This window comes from Cottoperca gobio, chromosome 3 (genome assembly GCF_900634415.1).
Source record: "Cottoperca gobio chromosome 3, fCotGob3.1, whole genome shotgun sequence".
Classification (NCBI taxonomy): Eukaryota; Metazoa; Chordata; class Actinopteri; order Perciformes; family Bovichtidae; genus Cottoperca; species Cottoperca gobio.
Window position 1 is genome coordinate 1,227,501 of NC_041357.1, and position 17,500 is coordinate 1,245,000.

The 17,500-nt window shown below is 41.7% G+C and overlaps 2 protein-coding genes and 1 long non-coding RNA gene across 4 annotated transcripts in view; 2 read left to right on the forward strand and 1 right to left on the reverse strand.

Moving 5' to 3' along the window:
• LOC115003571 (uncharacterized) overlaps positions 1 to 968 on the forward strand; it is a 1,533-nt gene extending 565 nt beyond the window's left edge. Inside the window, exon 2 of the long non-coding RNA XR_003831676.1 lies at positions 1 to 968. This exon is cut by the window's left edge and continues 172 nt beyond it. This is a non-coding gene — a long non-coding RNA (uncharacterized LOC115003571).
• The window catches only part of gpt2 (glutamic pyruvate transaminase (alanine aminotransferase) 2), a 27,020-nt gene that overhangs the window by 8,229 nt on the left and 1,291 nt on the right, over positions 1 to 17,500 (reverse strand). Inside the window, exons 1-9 of one of the 2 annotated variants that reach the window (XM_029425403.1) lie at positions 17,358 to 17,484; positions 17,125 to 17,214; positions 16,421 to 16,529; positions 16,205 to 16,338; positions 15,369 to 15,612; positions 14,320 to 14,399; positions 1,775 to 1,911; positions 797 to 971; positions 1 to 3 (exon numbers count right to left, since the gene is read on the reverse strand). The exon at positions 1 to 3 is cut by the window's left edge and continues 153 nt beyond it. In XM_029425403.1, the coding sequence (XP_029281263.1) occupies positions 1 to 3; positions 797 to 971; positions 1,775 to 1,911; positions 14,320 to 14,399; positions 15,369 to 15,612; positions 16,205 to 16,338; positions 16,421 to 16,529; positions 17,125 to 17,157 (915 nt within the window). In that variant the 5' untranslated portion in view covers positions 17,158 to 17,214; positions 17,358 to 17,484. Of the gene's footprint in view, positions 4 to 796; positions 972 to 1,774; positions 1,912 to 14,319; positions 14,400 to 15,368; positions 15,613 to 16,204; positions 16,339 to 16,420; positions 16,530 to 17,124; positions 17,215 to 17,357; positions 17,485 to 17,500 lie in introns of those variants that run through there. The other variant, XM_029425394.1, reaches the window with a different exon arrangement.
• On the forward strand, positions 2,217 to 4,887 carry LOC115003560 (uncharacterized). Its single transcript, XM_029425415.1, has 2 exons — positions 2,217 to 4,168; positions 4,280 to 4,887. The coding sequence occupies exons 1-2, from the start codon at positions 3,575 to 3,577 to the stop codon at positions 4,586 to 4,588; spliced, it is 903 nt and encodes a 300-aa protein (XP_029281275.1). The 5' UTR covers positions 2,217 to 3,574; the 3' UTR covers positions 4,589 to 4,887.

The window sequence follows — 17,500 nt, forward strand, 5'->3', positions numbered from 1 at the left end:
CTCCTGGGCACAACATAAAACACAAGGGTTAGGCAATAATAAACTACTGTATGTTGTTCAGGTGCTCACCACTGACGACATACCAAACTTGAAATCCTGGAAAGGATAGGGCCCTGCAGGTGTAACCACTTCAGTGAGACTAAAGGTTTAACTGTTTCATGAATGGATTTATGTAAGTGAAACACGGGTCAGACATTAAATAACTACTGACTCTTCGTATGGCTGCGAGACCTGCACAGAGCAAGAGCTGATTTTCTGCTGCACTTGAAGTACAGTTAGTTTCCCATAAAACTGAAAACAGCCTGTGTCGGTTTCCTTCCAGTGATCACAAATGTTCATGTCTTGGTGTGCAGCAGTAGATTGCATTTCCAAAGGCTACTTGTTACAATGAAAGCCACCTGGTGTTTAGCCAAAGGAATGCCTTTAATGTGAAGGAGCAGCGACAGGAAATGTACAGTTTGCATTAGCAGTTGTTCAAAATATGTCTAATAATACAGTGACCACTGTAAAGAGTGATGCTAACAGTCAGAACAGGAAGGAAAATACATTTTATTTTGTGTAAAAGACTCCTTTATGATGCCAGCATCCTCAGGTGTAATATTATTTTAATTAACTGTATTGTTTGATGCCAGCCTCTAAACTTACTGCTCAATTATTTCTCCACATCCAATCTCTTATACACGGGTGCAGACGAGGGTCACAGTGCTACTGCCTCAAACTAACGCTCAGGTTTTGAATGTGTCCTGTTGAGCCGACACTATAAACGCAACTAAATCGATTTTGACCAAGCACACACCTTGGTAAACTGCGCATATGAGGGCTCGTGCTCTTTGGGGGGATTTACAATGACGTCCATTGCTGCCTGTCCAGCGACAGGAGGGCAGAGGCGGACAGAAAGCAGTTTGATCAGCTGGACCTTCACCTGTGGATCCATGTTCAACACCTCCATATAGCCTCCACGAAAACCACACCTGGTGACAAACAAAGAGTACAGCACAGATAACATGAAAAAGGCACTCCACATGAGGGCTGTAGTAATACATGTATTCATACAGAACCATTAGCTTCTTCAGTTTACTATATAATTACTGTCACATTCACCCCCGGATGTATAGGTTCACTGTAGCGAAGGTAAATGAGAAACCTGCTGGAGGAAGTGATTCACATTCACTGCCTGGGAACATCATAGGTTCCCAGTCAGGTACGGCAAAACTGTACAAAGAGTGATAGATGTAAACAGAGTTAGTTATGTCTCTGTTATAACAAACACTCACAGCTGACAGCAGAATGTGCTTAAACTCTAAAAACTTCCTTCAACAAATGACCACGAGCTGCAGTGATCCAGGAATTATCTACTGCCCTGTGTCGACCAAAACAGAACAACATCGTGGGTTTTATGTTTCCTGGACGGGTGCAGGTCTTCTTCATGGTGATGACAAGCCTCAGGGAAGGGATTGCTCACGTCTCAGTGATAAGCTAAACTAAGTGTCTGCGGTTTGTTTTTATCTTACACTGCATTTCGTTGTGCAACCCTGTGTTGTACAATGGCAATACACTTATTTCGCATCCTTGTAGAAGTATATGAGAATGTCTTGCTGCTCAGCTTCACATAGGGAATGTCTACAAACTGTGCATCTTTAGATATAGAATTTTCTTTTCAGTGGATATACTCAAAAACACTTTTTGAGAATTTACTGTATTAAAGAACATTTTATACATTTAAAAACTCATTATTTTTGTAGAGAGATAAGTACTCAGTGCAGAGGATACTCACTCTCCAGTGTAGCCCTTAGAGGTGGAGTGGAAGGAAACCAGCTCCACATTGTTGAAGTACTCAGGGCCCATCTCATAGAGGACCTTCTTAAAGGAGTGGAATTGACAGTCTGACGAGTACACATTGTCCTGGTAAACCTGTAAAAACACCAGCCAGGTTGATAACAACACAAATGCATCAGCTACAGTCAGACTTTTGGAAGTGCAGCCGCTGTGATCCTGTGGAGAGCCTGCACTGTTTACATGGAGGCAGTGAGACTGTTCTGTTTTAGTAGAGTACTAAGATCACTGTGGATTTAATTCCATAATGTTTTGACATTTGTCATAAAATTTTACATTTAATCTGGATATATTACAACTTTTTATTATTATTATTATTATTATTATTATTATTATTATTATTATTATTATTATTATTATTTATTAACAACTATATTCTCAACATTCTGGGGTTTTCTCCTAAAATATTTTTGATTTATTTAAAATGTCAGATTTTCTTTTGAATACACGCACAACATAGGTTAACATTAAAATAATATGTTTAGATTATTCTGATGAGAACAGGGTGAATAGAGTTCTGCTGATATCGACTCCAGCTCAGAGCTGGACTGTGCAGCCAACGACTTCCTGCTTTAATCTTCTTATTAACTTCATTGGTTGACTATGTCCTTCTGGTTAGTGCTAGCTAAATCCTAGGATCTGCAGTTTAGTTACTACTGAAGAGAAAGTCCTCTGTCCCTATGTTAACGAAAGGGAAAAAATATTTGTGTATCGTCCTGTGATTCGGGCTCCAAACTGTACCAGGTTCTTCCACCAAGTTTCATGAAAATCAGAGCAATAGTTTTACTGTAATCCTGCTGACAAACAATAAAACAGACAGACAAACCTAAAAAAAAACATAACCTCCTGGTGGAGGTAATAAACCCCTCACTAGAGGGTACACTGTAGAGCAGGGGTCGGGAACCTATGGCTCTTTCGATGACGCAATATGGCCCGCAGACAATTTTGAGCTGACATTTTTTAACATGATTAACAAGTAATAAATCAAAACCTCCGGTTATGGCGGCTCGCTAGGAAGATGCGCCATGGGTTTCATAATGTCAGGAGGGTACTGAACATTCTACATAGCCAAAAGGAAATGCCAGATACTGCTCTCTTATCGTTAGATGCCGAGAAGGCATTCGATAGGGTCGAATGGCCATATCTTTTTGATGTCCTCGAACGCTTTGGATGTGGTCATTTTTTTTGTAAATGGGTTAAATTGTTGTACACTAACCCTGTTGCAGAAATACTTACAAATAATACAACCTCGAAACAAATTAAGATCCACAAGGGGTGCCGTCAGGGGTGTCCTCTATCACCACTTTTGTTTATAATGGCAATAGAACCGCTGGCCATACCTGTTCGGTCTCATCCAAAGATCTCTGGTATAACTATAGGTCAAACGGACCACCGCTTAGCTTTATATGCTGATGACGTCATAGTGTTTCTCAGGGAGTTGGAGAGATCAATTCCAGTATTATTAGAAGTGATAGGAAAATTTGGTGAATTTTCCGGTTACAAAATTAATCATTCCAAATCTTCCATGTTATTAAATTCCAAAGAGAGAAGTAGTCCGACTGCAACAGTCTCCCAGTTTAAAGTTGCAGATAATTTTACATATTTGGGTGTAAAAATAGTGCCCAATATAACAAATGTGGTGAATTCTAATTACGATCCTATTATGGAGTCAATTACCAGCACAATTGATAGAGGGAAGCCTATGTCGATCTCCTAAATTGAGATAATTAATATATTAAAAATGAACATACTCCCCAAGTTGCTGTATCTATTCCAAAACATCCCCCTGCCTCCCCCTCCAAACTTATTTTCAAAGTTAAGGAAATCATTTTTTATTTTTTTGTGGAACAACAAACGAGCCCGCTTGCGCTTAACCCTCCTGTATATGCCCTATGATAGAGGGGGCCTTGCGTGTCCTAATCCTCTCTGGTACTACTGGGCAACTCAGTTAAGGACTACTATGTTTTATTTTGCAAACGACAACCTCCCTGCCTGGAGAGAGATGGAGTGCCAATTTTTAGAGCTACCTCTTCCCATATATTTGTACTCAACTAGTCTTAAGAAACGTATAAAAAAACCCACTAAACCTATTACTAGGAACATGATTAGAGTCTGGCATGAAGTGAGGAAGTACTTGGGCGAGCCCCTTTCTCGCTCACGTTCTAGTCCAATTTGGGGAAATGATGACTTCACTCCAGGCAGAGCTGATAGTGGGTTTAATCTTTGGTCAGATAAGGGTGTACAGAAAATTCAGGATCTATATAGGCTCAATGATGATAAACTGATGTCGTTTGAAGAGCTTGCAAGTAAACACAACATTCCACAGAAACATTTTTTCATTGGAGCAAACCAAAAACAATTATTATCTATACCTCCATACTCACCATTAAAGAAAATAATATTAAAGGACTGTAGGGGGAAAAACTTAATTTCTGCACTTTATAACTTGCTTATATCTGCGTCACCTGAGTCCTCCGAAGCGAAACTTAAAAATTGGAGGGAGGATTTGCAAGAAGACCTTTCAATTGATGAGTGGGAAGGTGCCTGCAAGAAAGCGCAATCACAAACAGCGAATACCCGTCTTAAGCTCTTACAATATAACTGGCTAATGCGTACATATATTACTCCAGAAATGCTAAACAAATTTAATGGTAATATCCCAGACTTATGTTTTCAAATGTGGACAATCCAAGGGAACGTTCTTCCATTGTGTTTGGGAGTGTACCAAGATAAAAACGTTTTGGGAGGATGTTAAATGTATGATAGAAGAGATTTTATCATTGCAGTTAAGCATGGAGCCCAGGCTTTTTTTGTTAGGGTGTTACCCAAAAGAACACAACATAAGGAAGAAAGAACAAATCTTTTTAAATCTCTGTCTTCTACAGGCAAAACGCATGATAGCACTTTCATGGAAAAATGTAAACAGTCCAAGTATTGGTAAATGGCTAAAAGAATTGTCTGCATGTGTCTCATTAGAGAAAATAACCTATTCAATTAAAGGAAAACAAGAACTATTTAAAAAAGTATGGGCCCCGTTCCTTAACTATCTGGAACATGCGGATGTAGAGGGCACTCTGGGTCAGCAACTTGGAGATGATTAATGTTCCTATGCTGGGAGAAGGATTGAAGCCTTTCATATCTGCCTACATGTTTGTATATTTCCTTACATAGCCTACCTGTCACGACGCTGGATTTGCGTTTCCTGTTTTATTTTGAAATGTTCTCTTCCCCTTGTGTCATGTCTTGTATTACTTCCTGCCCTTGTGTTTTGCCTTTCTCCCCCAGGTGTGTCTCGTTACCTTCATTAGTTTCCTCCTGTGTGTTTCCTGTCTCTCCCAGCTGTGTCTCATTCCCTCATTTAGTATCTGTGTATATATCCCTGTCTGTCTCTGTGTTCTTTGTCAGTTTGTCATTTTTATTACTCTCATGTTCTGCTCGTGCTATCCATGTACCCTCGTGTACCCTTTATTACTCTCATGTTCTGCTCGTGCTATCCATGTACCCTCGTGTACCCTCGTGTACCCTCGTGCTATCCTGTGTCAACCCTGGTTTGTGTTTTCAGTTCTATTTGTTGCCTCGTTTTATATATTGGTAAGCTTTTGCTAAATAAAGCTCTCTTTTGTTTAACCTTATCTTGCTTGCTGCATTTGGGTCCTCCTTATTACAAGACGTAACACTACCCACATGTTTGTGTAGTTAATTTAATTCTGTTATTTGTGCAACTTTTAATGCACTTCATTTTGTTATGTCTTGGATGTGGAAGTTTGTGTACTGTCTTATGTAGTGTCTATATATGCTAAAAAACAATAAAGTGTTAAACAAGTAATAAATAATTATACTGTGTCATTTTAAAGTAAAACATTTAGCAGCAGATTTTCTTTTTTGTTCTCTCCTTTTCTCCACTCTGACTGTAGGTGTATTCGCAGGTGTGTGTGTGTGTGTGTCAGCAGCGAAGCCCCGCACTTCGCGAAACAGAGCAGGGGAGAAACTGCACAAAGCAAGCAGTAGAGCAGGGGAGTCAAACTCAATCACAGAGAGGGCCAACATTAAAAACTGGGACTACGTCGAGGGCCAATACACATATTGGATGCAAAACAGTGCAAAACACTGGAGGTCAATCAGCTCCATTTGAATGTTCACAGATTCTGTTTCCACGTCAACTGCAAACAGATTGCTGAGCAGTTCAATTTTAGTTTCTGAGCTGCAAATTCAGCAAATGCGCTCAGTTAATCAGCAGAATGCGGTCGGGAACACAGCGGTGGAGATGGTTTGTCAGTGTTTGGAAACATCAAATCAAAATCAAATCAAATTTATTTGTATAGCCCAATATCACAAATTATACATTTGTCTGTGTGCTTTACAGACTGTACAGGTTACAACATCCTCTGTCCTTAGACCCTCGCATCGCACAAGGAAAAACTTCCTAAAAGAAACCCCAAAATTAAAGGGGAAAAAATGGAAGAAACCTCAGGGAGAGCAACTGAGGAGGGATCCCTCTCCCAGGACGGACAGACATGCAATAGATGTCGTGTGTACAGGATAAACTACATAGTACAAATACAACATTTGACAGAAATTATGTTGTGTTGGAAAAAAAAAGAAATAGAAAGTTTGGATGAATCCAGGAAAATGTCAATAAGGCTTCCCGGTGTCCAGCAGGACCAGGTCAGCAGGCGCTGTCACGATTCATGATTCACGACACTCCGGGGATGATACCCCGGATGGTGAGTTAGTAACATACATTTACATAAATGCATACAGATAGAGAGGGAGAAGAAGAGCGAGGGAGAAAAGGAAGAGAGCAGGGAGGTGTCCCCCGGCAGTCTAAGCCTATAGCAGCATAACTAGGGGCTGATCCAGGGCAAACCTGAGCCAGCCCTAACTATAAGCTTTATCAAAAAGGAAAGTCTTTAGCCTACTCTTAAATGTGGAGAGTGTGTCTGCCTCCCGAACACAACCTGGAAGCTGGTTCCACTGGAAAGGAGCTTGATAGCTGAAGGCTCTGGCTCCCATTGTACTCTTAGAGACTCTAGGAACCACAAGTAACCCTGCAGTCTGGGAGCGTAATGCTCTAGTTGGTTTATAAGGTACTATGAGATCTTTAAAATATGCTGGAGCCTGACCTTTAATTGATTTGTAAGTCAGGAGAAGGATTTTGAATTCTATTCTGTATTTTACCGGGAGCCAGTGCAGAGCAGCTAATACAGGAGTAATATGATCCCATTTCCTTGTTCTAGTCAATACACGTGCCGCTGCATTTTGGATCAACTGAAGAGTCTTAACCGACTTTTTTGGACAACCTGATAACAATGAGTTGCAGTAATCCAGCCTTGAAGTAACAAATGCATGGACTAGTTTTTCTGCATCATTTTGAGACAGGATGTGTCTTATTTTTGCAATGTTACGTAGATGCCTTCAAACATGTAGTGACCAAAGTTTCCTTGCTGCATCCGTGTCTCTCACAGGCGCAGCTTGGCATCATACATGTCCGTGATCACACGGCCCTGAAGCTGGAGGTTTAACAGTGAGATGCTTCGTTATGTCGCACAAACAGTCCAGCTCACATCGTCCCAGAGATCTGTGGTGTGTTTCCCTTTGCTTTCCAAAAACTGGCAGATTTCCTCCCGCAACTCAAAATCTATTCAGCACTTTCTCTCGACTCAGTCATCGCACCGCCATGTTCACAATGTATCTCCTCAAGTTTCCTGTCTGTTACAGTGCTTATTACATGTTCCATCTCCAGAGCTTTACAACACAGCGCTTCCTGTTGTATGATGCAGTGATACACCGTCAGCTGCATCTTCTCCCGCATCCTGCCCACTTATCTGCTAATGTGTTTCCCCGTGGTTGTGCCATGCATTGATTTAATTACCAAAACCGGCAGGTCTGTTATGACAGACATATTTTCTTGCAGGCTGGATATAATTGCCTTGAGTTTGACACCCGTGCAGTAAACACTGAAACGTGCACATAAATTGGATAAATAACGTAAGCGTTTAGTTTATTTAATAAAAGAGAACAAAAAGGTTCCCGACCCCTGCTGTAGAGCATAGGTGTCAAACTCGAGGCCTGAATCCGGCCCGCGAGAGCTTTTCAATGTCCATCTAATTCTATCCAAAGTCTATGCTGCTTTACAGCGTACAGTGACTATAAACTACATCTCCCACAATGTAAGTCGATTTTGTGACCCGGGAATTGCCAACATCCTGCCGCTAGATTCCAGTGTTTCCATATCGGCGTTTAACGAGAAAAAGTTCTACAAAAAAATCCCAAAATGTCCAAGAAGAGAAAGCTTTATGCAGAGGGAAGGCAATTTAATGAAAGATGGGAAAGTGAATACATGTTTGTGCTTCAAGGAGAAAAAAGCTACAGCCAAAAATTATGCAGCAGTGAAAGCTAGCTTTCTTGTGGCTGAAGAAATCGCCCGCGCTTCCAAGTGTTTTTCAGAAGGAGCATTTGTGAAGCGGTGCATGCTAAAAGGTTTGTGAGCAGGTATGCCCCGACCCAACTTTTAGAAATGTCAGTTTGTCAAGAAACACCATCGCAGACCGAGTTAAGGAACTAGCAATCTGACAACACAGCTGGCTGAAGAGACACGCAGTTACCTGGCTTTTTCATTAGCTGTTAATGAAAGCACAGACGTCACGGATACAGCGCAGCTATCCATTTTCATAAGAGGCGTGAAGGCAGACTTCACTGTCACTGAGGAGCTCTTGGATGTATCTGCAATGCATGGGACGACGACGGGGAGGGACATTTTTGATGCAGTTGAAAAGTCCGTCAGTAAAACTAAATTACCCCGGGAAAAGTTGGCGGGGCTAACTAACGATGGCGCACCTGCTATGTGTGAGGGAAAAGAGGCTTGGTTGGACTAGTGAAGGAGAAAATGGAAAAAAAAGTAACTGCCACACACCTCTGATAACTTATCATCCTCCAAGAAGCTCTGTGTGGAAAATTTTCCTGAGGTTTCTTCCATTTTCCCCCTTTAATTGTAGGGTTTCTTTTAGGGAGTTTTTTTTCTTGTGCGGTGTGAGGGTCTAATAACAGAGGGTGTCGTATGTACAGTCTGTAAACTTAATTTGGGCACGTAGCCTGAATCACCGTTCCAGCTGTTTTTGAAGGTGTGCCGTACCATACAGAAGTAAGGTGGCTGAGTAGGAGCTGCAGTCCTCAAACGATTTTTCATGCAAAGTAAAGGAAAACCCTTGCCTGAACTGTCAGATCCAAACTGGCTGTGTGATTTTGGTATGTTGTGTGACATTTGGTATGTTGTGTGACATAACAGCATCTCGTCCAACTGAATCAGAGGCCGCAAACAAGTCATCACGCAGATGTCCGACATGATCACAGCTTTCCAGCGTAAACTGCACCTATGGAAGTCCAAACTTGAATAGGACAATCTTGCCCACTTTCCTGTCTGTCAGAGCATCTCAGCCTCAGTTTCTGGCTGGTTGCCTACCAAAGTGAACCAGTTAATTCATTAATTTGACCGCCGCTTCTCTGACCACAGCACTCAGGCTTTTCCATCTTTGCCAACCCTTCCACCGACGTTGACAGTGCACCTCATCTCCTTTAGATGGAGTTAATAGAGCTTCAAAGCAATAATGTGCACTTTAATGATTGTGCTTGCCTTTGGTTTTGCGTTGTTGTTTTCAGAACATGATGGACGAGGATGGTGTGTGATATGGTGTCCGAGGGATCTCCTTGGTGTGTTAAAGGCCGAGCAGCATTACCTGATCACCTTCACCCAGAACTTGACCAGTATAGTTGTGAACTGAACTCTTAATGTCATTTTGAGTTAATTACTTAAAATACTTTGTATGTGTAGAAATGTATTCAGTGTGTTTACAGGCGTATGTGTTCATGCAGCCAAATGTTTACTGATTTATTACGGATTTGATAACACAGAGCAATATATATTGCATATATGTTTACATTTATGTTAATGAATGTACAGTATTGTATTGTATTATAATAATCAAATGCAGAGACAGTTATTTAACAATATGTTAAGGATTAGTTATATTCATACACTCTTACAGTTACAACCGGTCCTTTGAGGGCAACCATAATGCTGATGTGGTCCGGGGTGAAAATGAGTTTGACACCCTGCTGTAGAGATTTCTGTAGACAAACAGGTTTATTTACATGAAACAGTTTTGTGTTTTAATCCTTGCGCTAATCTTATTTTTTCCTTTCCTTTGTAACTGTGCATTAAAAAAATGCCATTTAAATAGGGTTATTATTTCCCTTCTTCTGGCAGACTGACGTGGAACCAGGACTCCTCTGTTTCAAGAAGCCAACCCAACATATATTCAGGATAAAACAATCCTGGATAATATTCATAAATAATTTGGTTGTTTGAATGCAGATAAAGGATTGATTTGTTAATATTAGATGATATTTGATGGGAAAAAATACTGAGAGCTTGGTCACATCAGGGAACAGAGAGGTACACAGTTGCTGAACTACTGTACATATCAAAGGAACTGTTGCTGAACTGCATATCAAAGACCCTCTTCTCCTCCTGTAACAACCATTTGCGTAATCAAAGGAGGAACTGACCAAAACTAGGTCTTTGCTTTGATCTGTGTATAAATACCATGGGGGATACCCATTCACAATACCATTCACTCCTCTGAGCAGCACACGGCGTGTGTGAGTGTGTACATCTCTTGTATGTACAATAACTCAGCTCCTTCTTGCAAGAATATTGATTAAAACTCTTACTTGATTTGGATACTGACTTTGTGGGTTTATTAAGAATATCTTTCCAACAATATTCTATTATTCATATCTGGAATAACAATGTGCTCTTAATTTGTTTCTTCATGTGTGTTTCTTTGTTACTGATGTCATTGTATTCCACATTGAGCTCCACGATGTTTCCTCGCTTTCTTCACTAATGAACATCTGATCAGTGAATGTGGACTGACTGGGAGCTTCTCCTCCATGGACATGCAGCATACTTTAAGTGACAATTAGTGATGGCGAGATGAAGCTTCATGAAGCATTGAAGCTTTCCATCCAATTGGTTCGCTCATGGGCGGAAGCTTCAAAGCTTCAGCAAATCGCAGCAGGTCTGTTTCGAACCCCGGGCTGCTGCGGCAAGCATTTGAATGTGGGTCGCCTGCTCTACGAGCTACGCCACCAGGGATGTGTAATGTACACGTTGGATGTATATTATCTTTCCAACAGATTTAGATTTGGTATCTTTACTTGCTCACAAGGAAGATGATGCTGGCGTGCATAACAATTGTTTCGCTAGTTGGCTGGCTCCATAATGATCCAATACAAACGCGATACCAACAATGCATACTACGACAACAACAACCCACAAATTTGCGGTTATATAAAGTGTTGATTATGAGGGGGCTCAATTGTGGTTCGCTCCCCCTTATATTTCGAATCGCACCCCAAACCCGATCTTGTTCCTGAATCAGTCACGTGGCAGGTTCGCAAGGTTTCGAATGTCATCACATACGTCATCAACACAAGCCTCGATACGAGCTTCACAAAAATCTTCCGCGATTACTTGACACACGCTTCGAAGCCTCGACACGAAAGGACACATCACTAGTGACAATCACAAGTCTGCACTGAAAATGAAACCTTACCAATGAATCTTAAAAGCTGCTGTAGTTGCATGAACAACTGTCAGCAAAGTGACTTCTGACAAATGTTAATGTTTTAATGGTAAATGAATTGCTTTTTTCTCACAGCATCTCAAACTACATTCGATTTGTTTGTTTTTAGTGTGCAAACTTTTATTTTGTCGTTTATTTCATCATGTATAAGTATAGGTCACTCACAGAAAATTAAATAGTGGTAATTACAGCAGCAGATCATAGTTATATTTTAGAATAACCGGCATGTTCTCATCTACAACTCTTTCAATATACTGTAAGTCTACTAAAGCGAGCCATGGGTATCTAAAAATAAGTTTATGTGGTTGACAGTAAAGCTTCAGGGTCATCATCCAGCTTACTATCAATGAGCCTGCACTTTCGCAGTTCAGGTATAAAAAGGTTCAATGTGTAGTCCTGAGCCACCTGATCCAAAGAAACAGGGCACAGTATTTCACCTCTAAACTGGCTCCATACAATCTACATTTAAAGATGTAATATTTTGTCATTTTTAATTGTACTGAGCTCAGCAGAACCAGGTCCAGCCCTGCAGTCACAGCTGCTGGACCTGTGTAACGGTAGCAACAGGGAGTCTGCAGTTCCCCGGTGCTGTGGCTGAACTCCAGCTAACTGCTAACTGAAGCTACGCTGTTTCCCGGGGCTGCAGATATACACTCAGAGGTTTTTCAATCTGGATTTAGAGTTCATCATAGCACAGAGACGGCACTGGTGAAAGTTACCAATGACCTTCTATTGGCTTCAGACAAAGGACTCGTCTCTGTTCTTGTCTTGTTAGACCTCAGTGCTGCTTTCGACACTGTTGATCATGACATTCTACTACAGAGACTGGAACATTGTGTTGGCATAAGAGGAACCGCACTAAGCTGGTTCAAGTCCTATTTATCTGAGCGATCTCAATTTGTACTTGTTAACGATAAATCCTCCATGACAGCCAAAGTCAGTCTCAGAGTTCCGCAGGGTTCTGTACTTGGACCGATTCTATTCACCTTATATATGCTTCCTTTGGGCAATATTATAAGGAACCACTCTATAAACTTTCATTGTTATGCGGATGATACCCAATTATATCTATCAATTAAACCAGATGAAACCAATCAATTGGCTAAACTTCAAGCATGCCTTAAGGACACAAATTTGGATTCATCCAAACTTTCTATTTCTTTTTTTTTTTCCAACACAACATCATTTCTGTCAAATGTTGTATTTGTACTATGTTGTTTATCCTGTACACACGACATCTATTGCACGTCTGTCCGTCCTGGGAGAGGGATCCCTCCTCAGTTGCTCTCCCTGAGGTTTCTTCCATTTTTTCCCCTTTAATTTTGGGGTTTCTTTTAGGAAGTTTTTCCTTGTGCGATGCGAGGGTCTAAGGACAGAGGATGTTGTAACCTGTACAGTCTGTAAAGCACACTGAGACAAATGTATAATTTGTGATATTGGGCTATACAAATAAATTTGATTTGATTTGATTTGATTCAGAGGAACAGCCTCCTGGGAGCTGTGAGGACAAAGAGAGGTGGTGCGGGGGGGTTTCTCCTTTCTGCCACTTTGAATGTAATCCAGTAAACAAACTATAAAAACAGGAACAAGTCGGTAATATTTACAAGAGAGTCAGCAGCTGTACTTCCTCTCCCTCTGTACTAAGGCAGACTGGAGCTACACCGAAACACTATCACCTCTAGAGGAACAAGTGGCATTACAGACTGGACGGAGCACAGCTAGCTGTTAGCATGCTAACTTCAGTAGATATCTCTGCAACACAACACACAGACGTCTTTGTACCTTTAAGAACTTGTTGCTTTAACTGACAACAGTTACGGATGAATTGTAAACCATCTTTGAATAAGCAAAAAAAAATACAAAATAATGTAAAATCACAAAATAATCTGGTAAAGAGGCCAAGATAGTGAACAAGGAGAAGGTAGAGAAGCTCTTCCAGGAAGGCAAAGCCAGGGATGCCCGGTGAGACACTGGCTGGCCTAATAATCCAACCATACCCAGATCTGAGTCCAAGGAATGTCAGCATGGCAGAGAACCTGAACAACTTCTCTGCAGGTGTGACCAGCACAACTTCACACTGGATAACCATCTGCCCTGGCTGCCATGTCACTCACCACTGCAAACCTGAAACTGCAGCCTGGGGATGTAGAACACACCCTGAAGAGGATGACCCCAAACAAAGCACCAGGGCCGGACCAGATCTGTGGCCGCGGCCAACTGTCCAGTGCCCAAAAAACCCATGTCCCCTGTGATAACGACTACAATCCCGTAGTTTCCCAGTTACAGAAGGAAGTAGGCGTGCACACTGATCCAGGCTGAGATGGACATGTTTTCAGAGTGGTGAAGGGGGAAGTGCTTTCAAAACCAAGGAGAAATCCTCTTCTCCAAATGTCAGCAACTCCTCTTCTCTCTGAGGAAACTCCAGGTCCACCAATTAGTCTTCATTGAATCCATCATCACCTTCAACAGAACAGCCTGGTTTGGTGCTCTGGGCAACGTCCACCTCAATCCGCTCAACAAATTCATTAGAATGAGCAGCAAAATTGGACTGGACCAAGAACCACTGGGTAGCATCAAAAGCAGACGAACTGAAATGAAATATACTTGGATATTTCGGTCTCCGCTGATTCGACTTTAAAAAAGAAAATAAAGAAGAAATCTGTCTCTGAATGCTAAATTGCATTAGTACCCCTTAAAATGTCCTGGGTCACAGGAAGAACACACAAGGGCTGAACCGTTTGACATTTAAAATGAAAAGATGACCATTTTAAAGTATAATAAAAAGTGTTTTTCTCATGAACAATGGTACTATGGGTTCTGTGCTGGCATCCGAAGTTACCTCATCAGCCATGACAAACATATTCTCCTCATAGGCGAAGTGGAGCACCTCCTCTATACACTTCTTACTCTGCACCTGACCTGAGGACACGGGAGACATAGAGAACAGTGATCACTCAAGTAAATCCCAAGCTGGTGTCAGGGCTGAAGCACACATCTGAACACACAATGGAAATGTTTGTCCCAGTTAATAAACAGAAAAATAAATGTGGAAACAATTCAGCCCCTTAACACAGTCTGAACCTGAATAAGATAATACTTTCAATTCACAAATAATACTTTAAATATTCTACAATAATTAGGGAAATAAGAAATAAGTCATGTCACTCAAATTTATGATCAAATACATGAAATATATAAAGTATTACAGCCCAGCCTAATCTGGTTCGGCCAGAGAATCAAAGCTCTACTGCACTCACGAGTAAAGTCACTATTTATGTTGCAAAAATACCAGAGCTCACCTTGCCCGAGGGTCAACCCTATAATAGAATTGGCAAGCCTAGATACAGTAACGCTAATATTATCAGTGGTGGAATGTAACTTGTATTTTGTATCAATATATTATAGTATTTATATTGTTGTGAAAATATATTTGTATTTGTATTTGTAATAAACTGTATTTATTCAGGTTTCACGTGGTGGCCTTTTATTGTGAGCAGCCTCAGACACACCTGTGCAGTAACCATGCCGTCTAATCAGCATCTTGATATGCCACACCTGTGAGGTGGATGGATTATCTCAGTGCTCGCTAACAGATTTAAACACATTGTGAACAATATTTGAGAGAAATAGGCCCTTTTGTGTTGATAGAAAAGTCTTAGATCTTGGATTTCAGCTCATGAAAAATGGGAGCAAAAACAAAAGTGTTGCGTTTATATTTTTGGTCAGTGTAATTACCAAATATAAGTACATTTTTAGTTTCACCTCTTATTTGGAAGTGGAAGTTTCTTTGTGCTGCTCACTAAAGTGAAAAACAAAACATAAAAAGTTGAAATAGATAGAAAGTGTGACTAAGCTGCTCACTGTCTGAACAAATCAATAATATCTCACCGGTGGGGTTTCCAGGGTTGATGATGCAGAGGACTCTGGGCTGGCAGTGTTGTTTGGCAGTCAGGTAAGCTCGCTGCAGTTCTTCAATGTCCAGTGCCCAGCAATTGTCCTCATCCAGGTAGTAGTTAATGTGCACTGCCTCCAACTCTGATATGGCTGCAGAGTACAGCGGGTACTGAGGGATGGGGATCATCACGCCCGTCCTGCAGGTGTCCTGACCCGACACTAGCAGCTTCAGGATGCTCTGGAAACAACACACATGACTTGTGATGTGATTCATTAGTTTGCAGAAGCTGCTCCCCACTATCAGACTTACACACTGCAAACACAATCACATGTTACGGTCCAGAAGTGACAACTTATCTTCTAAAGAAATCACAGCGTGCACACAATCAGTACTGCACGTAGTAATTCACTACTCCACGCTTCAGTTACATTCACATGGAGTAAGGTGAAGGGCAGTATATCAGCACTGCTGCAGACTTCAGCTGTGCTCCTCCCTCTCTTCTCTGATGGCTCACACTCACCATCACTGTGAAAATGGACTTGGTGGAAGTTGCAGAAATGTGGAGAAACCATGTGGACCACTGCCCATTTTCACATCAATCCACACCTTGCCAACTGCTGTGGACGGAGGCATTGACTGAGGTTCATCTTGTTAAAGTTACAACATGTGCTGTCTTAGAGGGGCATTTCACCATTGTATTTAGTGAAACAGAACAGCACTCTTCAAGCCTTACTGAAGGCAAAAGGTGCCATCACTATGACAACAACTGTCATTTATCTCATAATGCCTTCCCCTGACCCTTGCCATCAACACAAAGTGCTGTTCATACCATGATGCCATCACTGGCCCCTGTGGTGAGGTAGATGTTGTTCCAATCAGAAGGTACACCCTGGTCTCTCTGTGTGATGTAGTCAGCAACATGCTGACGGATACACTCCACCCCCTGACTGGCACTATACGAGCCTGAAGAAAACACACACCGTACGGTATACATCAAAAGGGTTTAACATGCAATAATAATAATAAAGATATTTATTACACCCACCTAGGCTCTGTCCTCCACAGTCCTGCAGAATGCGCTGGGCTCGTTGCTTGGCATCTTCAGGGAAAGATGGACTCTCCAGCAGCTGTGGGTAACAACACAGAGCCACCACCTGCAGAGAGGCACAAAGGTTACATTCAAACACAAGAAGAGAGAACTACATACTCAAAGGTTTGCTTATAGTGTTCTCAATCAATTGGAACAACCGGTCAATATTAAGACAAGTTCACATAAACCGTTTTCATAGGGAAAGTTTAATGTGAAATTGACTTGAAATTTTACATTTTAAAATGACAGACAATGAGCTTAATCCTTTTCCTGCTGATGGATATTATAGCTTTCCAGCAAAGTAGGTGAACAGAACAAAAGGAGTGCAGCTTCCTCTGTCACAGAGAGGCAGGTATGGGGGACAGGGGGACACACGCTGGTGGGACACACGCCGGTGCAGGGGGACACACGCTGGTGGGACACACGCTGGTGCAGGGGGACACACGCTGGTGGGACACAAGCTGGTGCAGGGGGACACATGCTGGTGGGACACACGCTGGTGCAGGGGGACACATGCTGGTGGGACACAAGCTGGTGCAGGGGGACAGTTGCTCATCATCATTTTGCACAATCGGAGCAAATACTGCAAATGACCCACTCAAAAGTTAAGGACTGACAGGAGGTCTGTTGCTTCCTAATTCAATGCCTGTCACCCTCACCTGACGGAGGAAAGTGATTGGCTGCTGACCCATGGCATGGGCATCACCGATGTTGGCTTTGATCACCTCTGTGAAAGACTCTTTCACTCCCTGCAGGGACAAGACACAAAGAGAATCACGATCCATCACCAAGCTAATTACAATAAGAGGCTTTTGATACTAAAGTCAACACTGCCATCGTCATCACTGCACAGAGTTGGCACACAGTGCATCTTGAAGCCGCACTGACTTACTTTTAAAGTAAGTGAAGAGAACCCGCCGGCAGCAGAGGATGATGCAACTTTTCTTTAGCTCTGCTGTCATGTTGACGAGCTGCATCGTCACGCAGATTAACCCGTTTATTAAACCCTTGTCCAAGTGTTTTATTAAATGCAAA